We start from the raw sequence: 6978 nt of genomic DNA, 5'->3' as shown, positions 1-6978 counted from the left end.
CAACCACCCATAATGAGATCTGACGCCCTCTTCTGGTGTGTCTGAAGACAGCCACAGTGTACTTATGTATAATAATAAATAAATCTTTGGGCCGGAGTGAGGAGGGACTGAATGAGTAGAGTTGACCAGAGCAAGCAGAGGTCCTAAAAATTCATTTCCTAACAACCACATGAAGGCCACAACCATCTATACAGCTACAGTGTATTCACATACAAAAAAAAAATAAATAAATCTTTAAAAAAAGATTTAACAGTGTAATGCCTAACCCTGTTCTATGATTTTGATCTATCTCCCCAGTACAGATGATTTAGTTTATGGTATTGCTCTTAGCCCCCATCTTGGCAGTTGCCAGATTGGAATGAACAGGGAACAGAGCTATTGCAGGAAGCACTATGCCCAGGGAGTAGGAAAGCACAAAGGGAAGATGCCATCCTCACAGGTGCTGCAGCCCCTGGAGACAACCACACACCCTCATCTGGACTCTGAATTGCCACTTGAGTTTATCTAAGATAGGGAAAGGTTTGTAATTCTGTGCCTGATTTGTGGAACAAGAGCTCTTTGTGATGTAGTTTGGTGGCCTGGTTATATCTTCTGTGAGGCAGAGAGCCAAACTCTAGAACTCAGGGGCATTGCATTCTAACACCCTGGAAGCCCAGGTGAGGGATGAGTAGGGAAGTCGGATGATGATGGCCCCTTCTTTTATTCCGTGGGATGTGGGATCCTCGGTATATACATATGGATCTCTCTTCATTATTGCACTGATTATTTGGCATGTGAGAAGGAGCCACCGAGGATTAAGGTTGGGACCTATCAAGAGCTGTACCAAGGTAGGAAAATACTATGACCAGGCCTAAGCATGTCGTTTAAGGAAATTCATCCCCTCCACATCTCTTGGTTATCTTACTTTTTGGTTTTTCTTTTGTAATAAGAATTTTTTTTTTCCCCCACTGGGTCCCAGCTCTGTTGGTTGGTGGACATTTTGGTCCTTTGATAACTGAAGTCCTTTGGTTACTAATATTACTCATCGATTAAGTTGTTTCACGGTTCTTCATGCCCCCCCCCCCCCGCACTTATCCATGAGATGGGATGGAGGGTTTAGGGTGTGGAAGAGCCTCTAAGCGAGTCAGAAATAAGAGGAGAACATGAGCTGGGGTCATGAAATGAGGGAGAGATGCAGGGACCATAGAGCTGGATTACAGACCGTGACTTGGGGAGACTTCAGGATTTTGTATCACTTTCGACGTGAAAAAAATTTTTTTTGACGTCTCCGCTTCATATTGTAATGCCTTTTGTCTTTCAAGTGTTTCCGAAGAATCAAGCAAAAGCCTAGTGATAGAACGCTAAGAGGTAAATCCTGACTCCTTTGGCTCCCTAGCCCCGTGGGTGAGGGTTCCACAGATCACCTTCTGTGATGACTGGCCCCAGAAGCCAGGCGTTTCCAAGCCCTCAAGACTGTAAAATAAACAGTGAGAACTAATGAAGACTTAACGTGGGTGGGGAAGAGGCCGGGACGATCCCATCTTCTATCTGACCTCATGTCACCTCCGCCTTTCCCACAAGATGGGCGCTGTCAGAGCATTGAAGATCACGTGGAATTAGATTTAGGACAGCAAGCAATGAGTTTAAGTTGTACTCTGAGCATGCGCTCTGAGGGTTGCCAAGTCACATGTCCTTCAAAGACCTTCAGCTTCACACTGGTTGCCCCCTCAGCCTTCCCTTCAGCCTAACGCTGTGTCCTCCTTTAGTTAAGAAGTGGACATCCAAGGAAGAAACCGAGAAACTGCAGAGGCTGATCTCTAACATGAAAAGGTGACCTCTAGCTCTCTGTAGTCTCCCAGCTCCTAGCTTTGATGAGGTGATCGCTTAGCCTGGCCTTCGGTGAGGGAGGAGGGTGGAGGTGCTGACTAGAGACACCATGGAGTGTGTCAGTCTGAGCTGTGAAGCTTGCCAGAGCAGACAGGCTCATAAGTCTCAACAGGGAAGTGGCATCCATTTTACTGTAGGTCCCAGTAGGTCTGCAATTCAGGGTTGATTGGTGATGGCATTGCTCATGTTGAGTCAGGTGGTTCAGTCAAGAGAATAGGTTTGGCATAAGGAAGCCATTCCTATCATATCTCTTTCCAACTTCATCCTTTCCAGGGTAGAACTCTAGGTCTGGCTGAATTCCATGATCTCGTCTCTCTTCCACAGGCCAGTTCTCGGGGTACTCTCAGTCAGCTATCATATATATATATATATATATATATATATATATATATATATATATATGGATATATATGGATATATATGGATTTTTATAGAGTAAAAATGACTCATGAGAGATGTTGGGGACAGCAGCGGGGACACCCACAGTTCTTAGAAATGAGGACCTCATTTCTCAAAGTTCGGATATACCGTTTACCAGGCACCGGGTTTCTTAGCTCCCACATAAAACTGATTCAGGCCTACTGTGGTGGTGACCTTGGTGCCTCCCCATCAGCTCATCACCTGACACCCATCTGCCCTGCTTCTTTTCTTCTGGTTCAGTTTCTCATTAAGGTTGGCAGAAAACTGACCGAAGTTCCCAGTTCTTTACGAGGGCTGTACCCTCCTCCGATAGATTGTCTGAGAACTCTCCCCAGACTCTCAGTCCAACCCACTCAACCCACTCAACTCAAGAAAAGCAGAGTAAGCCGGGCGTGGTGGCGCACGCCTTTAATCCCAGCACTCGGGAGGCAGAGGCAGGCGGATTTCTGAGTTCGAGGCCAGCCTGGTCTACAGAGTGAGTTCCAGGACAGCCAGGTCTATACAGAGAAACCCTGTCTTGAAAAACCAAAAAAAAAAAAAAAAAAAAAAAAAGAAAAGAAAAGAAAAGAAAAGAAAAGAAAGAAAGAAAAGAAAAGCAGAGTAGCAGACTTCAGAAGGTAGAGGCCAGGACTTGTAGGGGGAGGGAAGGAAAGCGGTCTTCACGCGGTTATTAATGGTTGCCATTTCCCTTCCTAGACAGGGCTGGCTCCCTCAAGAAGGAAGTGTGCGACGACTCCTGTGCTCAGATCCCTCCTGCCCCATCTGCAATGCCATGGCTCTGGAAATTCAGCAGTTGCTGGGGGTTGAGAACAAAAAGCCCTCTTCCAGTCTACTGAGGCACTCACCCAGCGTTTCTTGTCTGGAGACACCGTCTCCATCCAAAGTGTTGAATGAGCAGAGTTCAGAGCTCAGTTCCCAACACTCCAGAGACATTCTATTGACACCCAGGTTCAAGCAGTCAGAATCAACAGATCAGAAACTGACCCTGTCAGATCCTCTGTCCACTGGCAACACTGTCCTCCAGTGTTACCACCCTGCTCCTCAGCAACAGCCGGAACCTCAAGGGTCAAATGCGTTCCAGGATGTAAGCGGTCTGTCATCTTCAAGTATGGACGAGTATGGCGTGCCTACAAACCAACAAAAGAAGAGGAAGAAAACCAAGAAAATTGTCTTGAAGAACCAAGGTCAGCATCGTTTGAGTTCTAGACTCCTTCCTATACCTAGCACCTAGAGCTTCCTAAACTTCAACCAATCCCCTATGCCCTCATATTCTCGGTTTCTGCTGTTCCTATGTCCAAAAGGCCCCTAGGTGCCCTTGAGGACAGAAGGCTATAAATGCATGTGTGCTCAGTGGGAACTTTCCCATGATCTGTGGAGGAGTAGCTCCTGGGGCATCTCATAGTGCAGCGCTTTCCCATTTACAATATCTGCAAAGCCCAGAAACTTAACAACCAACAACCATGGAAAGGATGGGCTGTCACCCCCATGACTAGCATTCACAGAAGGCCACTCCAGAGTAGTCCACAGACCCATCCCATGACTTAGGTTCTACCCTCTCCAATGTTTAGCTTTCATTTTAGTGGCCTTTATATAATGCCTTAAAGATGTGTGTGTGTGTGTGTGTATGTGCGCGTGAAAGACATTGAAACACCAATATGCCATTTCTAGTTTTCTTTCTGTAGTTTATCTTTTGCACACTGGATTTTGAGTCTGCCTTTAGAGATCTTTCCACAAGGGGGCAGGGGGAGAGTATGGGACTTTCTTAGTCAATTACTCCTTTATCTCTGCATTGCCTACAATTTCCTACACCCCACTTAGCTTCTTCCCCATGTTCTCAAACTTGGGCGTTTCCATGGACAAACCCAGATTAATGTCCCAGTTAAGGCCAAGTGTGAGGTCTTGGTGCCTGTGGCTATAGTAATGGTAGCCTCAGTGGGATTTGCCACTCATCCGGAGAGCCCTGCAGATGCGGAGAACCACACGGTAACACTGAGATGTGTTCCAGCCTGCCTGCTTCACCAGATCCAGGGATCTTCCCAATTAGATGCCATTTCAGACCTCATGAGGGCAGTAGCCTTGTCCTGCAGTGTGCTGGGTTCTGCCTCCAAAAGCAGCTGAAAGGGCAGGTTGATGGCAGGTGGATTTGGTATTGCTGGAGATGTTCCTTCCCTAAGGATCCAGCTGCTCCTGTTCCCCGATGAGCAGTGGCCCCTGCCCTGAAGCAGCACAACCCTTATCTTTGGTGAGTTTTTCTCAGCCTGAGCCTGGTTGCCCTTGACAGGATGATGACCTGTACTGGACTATTGTGGCAAGTCCATAGTTGATTGATTAGACCAAAATACCGAGAGGCTGATAGATTACATGCAGGGAGATCTGCTGGGGCACCATCCCTGCCTCTGTCTGTGATTGCTGAGACAGAAAATCACTGTTGACAGTGTTCCAGGAACTCTGGACAGCAACTTGGTTCTGATCTTCCCTGGAAAACAGTCTGAGCAGAGTAGGTGGTAATGAGCCTCCTGCTTAGAGCAGACTTGCTGGATGCAGATAGTCCTTGACCAGCAGCAGCAGAGTCGCCAGATGGTGGCAGCAACCACCCTCAGTTGCCTAAGCCTTGTCTCAGGGAGCCATTGAGAAACTGGAAACAAGATTGCCTACCATGGCTGCCTGCTGTTTTGTGGGTCTCTCTGGGCTATGACACTGGCCATTCTAGACAATTCGCAATACAGAGTTGGGGCCTGAGTCCTTTGGAGTCTCTGATTCAGTCTTAAGAGTGGTATATTAAGGACCGGCCATGTGTTCGATGTGCCAGTACACCTTCTGTAGAGACTGTACTCCAGGCTGAAGTACCTCTGAGGATGTTCCTGGCGTACGACAACCACTCAAAGCACTTATCTTTCCTAAACTAAAGTTTGACCTGAAAAAGAAATTCCTAGAATACATTTGGAGCAATCTCATTCCGACAGGGAAAATTTTTTGGTCAAAGACTTCCTCCACACACTAGATGTTTGGTAATCTAAACAAGCAAAAGAAAGCATTGTCCTAGGACTCTTATCCCACCAGGACCCCCATGTCCCTTAGATTAGAGTGATCTTGAAAGAGGAGTTTTCAGCAGCACTAAAGAGAGCAGAGCAGAGGCAAGGGCATCCTAGACTGAGCGCAGTGTCCTAAGGTTCTCCCATGGGGGGCTCCTGACATCGCCCAGTCCAGTCTAGACACAGTAGAGAAGCCCAGATTCTTGTGTGTACCTGGGGGTCCATGTGAATAATCCAACCCAAGAACCCCAAAACATCTTAGACCAGGGTGAAGCCCATTCCTTACCTAAGCAGTGAAGAAGGAGGACCTAGTGGAATGCAAACCAGCCAAGAATCACAGAGCACAAATACACCCGTTGCTGAAGTTCACTGGCCAGCAGAAGGTTTCTATGCAGAACCCAGGGCCGCTTGACTCTCCCACCTGCTCTTTAGGCTCTTTCTCAGGTAGAATTGTTTTATGCAGATGAGTTGCCTTCAGGGAGTAGGGACTGGTGAAACCTCCCTCAGTAGATCTACCATCTCTATCTCTGTGTGTGGCCTTCAGTTTCTTGACAACACTCACCAGTTTTTTTCACCGGTTCCCAGAGCATCCTCAGGATTCCTTGGGGCCAAATAACCAAATAAAATTATCTACATAACCATTAGATTAAACTAAATGATCTTACCCAAAGGCTCCTGAGAATGCCCAGTCTGGAGAGCCCAGCCATTACAAGGCCAGGCATTACAGTGCCAACTGCTACAGGCCATCAACTGCTGGGCCAGTATTCAAAGGGGGCTTAATTTTTTAAACAGAAAAATTTTCAGGTGGGAATTCTTCCAGGCTGTACTGCAGAGGGTGAAACTTGGTAGGGCTGGGAGTTGCAGGGTCTGATGGGGAGCCTGTACTCACTAGAGTTCCACCTTTCCAGCAGCGCCCTCAGAAGCTGAAATGGAAAACAAGATGACGGTCTTTTCTCACTGGGTTAACCCTGAAGTGAAATGTGACAGACCGGAGGAACCCTTTGTCTTCTATAAGTCTGACACAGGGGCCAAACCCAAGACTGGAGAGCCCAAGAAGAGTTCTGCCAAAGTCCGAGCGGAGGGACCCAACCTGGAGAAACATGCAAAAGATCTCAAAGCCAAGCCTCTCCATGCTAATAGGAACATTTGACTTTCCTGGACACCTACGGTGTCTTCGGAGCTCCAGCAACATCCCTTCTGCACAACCAATCCTGGGCCCCATGGCTACTCCCACAACTGCTTCAAAACTGTCTAAGATTAGTGTCAACCAGCTAGGAAACCAATGCCAGCTCTCCTCTCAGAAGGCCTTGGTTTACACAGAGGATAAGCACGTCAAGCAAACAGGCTCCCAAAGCTCAGCATCCCCCGCAACAACGGCTGTCACCTGTCACTTCTACTTCTAAGCAAGTCTGCCATGAGATTCTCCAAACATACTCTATACCTATAAAGCAACGGACCTCCTGCATTTTCTTTTTGTTTTCAGTGCCACATGTGATAAAGTAGGAAACGTTCTCTGTGTGGTTTGGGTGCTTAAATCTGCCTTTCATTTTGATGGGTCAGCATATGTATCATATAAACACATCCTATGGTTAAAGGGACTTGAGTGGAGAAGGGAGGCCTCTTGTTTAAGGTAGACTGAAGATAGAAATAAATCTTGACT

General features: G+C 47.1%; 1 protein-coding gene across 2 annotated transcripts; it reads left to right on the top strand.

Annotated features, from left to right (window-relative positions):
- The first annotated feature begins 635 nt into the window (after positions 1 to 635).
- Positions 636 to 6978, top strand: Spata31f3 (SPATA31 subfamily F member 3). 2 transcript variants are annotated; one of them, XM_085838468.1, is made up of 5 exons: positions 636 to 827; positions 1302 to 1347; positions 1746 to 1809; positions 2983 to 3470; positions 6230 to 6978. In XM_085838468.1, the coding sequence occupies exons 1-5, from the start codon at positions 681 to 683 to the stop codon at positions 6466 to 6468; spliced, it is 984 nt and encodes a 327-aa protein (XP_085694594.1). In that variant the 5' UTR covers positions 636 to 680; the 3' UTR covers positions 6469 to 6978. The 2 variants fall into 2 exon arrangements, with proteins under 2 accessions (XP_085694594.1, XP_085694593.1); XM_085838467.1 differs by having other exon boundaries at positions 6227 to 6978.

The sequence above is a fragment of the Mus caroli genome, unplaced genomic scaffold (genome assembly GCF_978045245.1).
Source record: "Mus caroli unplaced genomic scaffold, Mus_caroli_1 scaffold_6, whole genome shotgun sequence".
In the NCBI taxonomy this organism is placed as follows: domain Eukaryota; kingdom Metazoa; phylum Chordata; class Mammalia; order Rodentia; family Muridae; genus Mus; species Mus caroli.
This window is presented reverse-complemented; position numbering and strand designations above follow the sequence as displayed.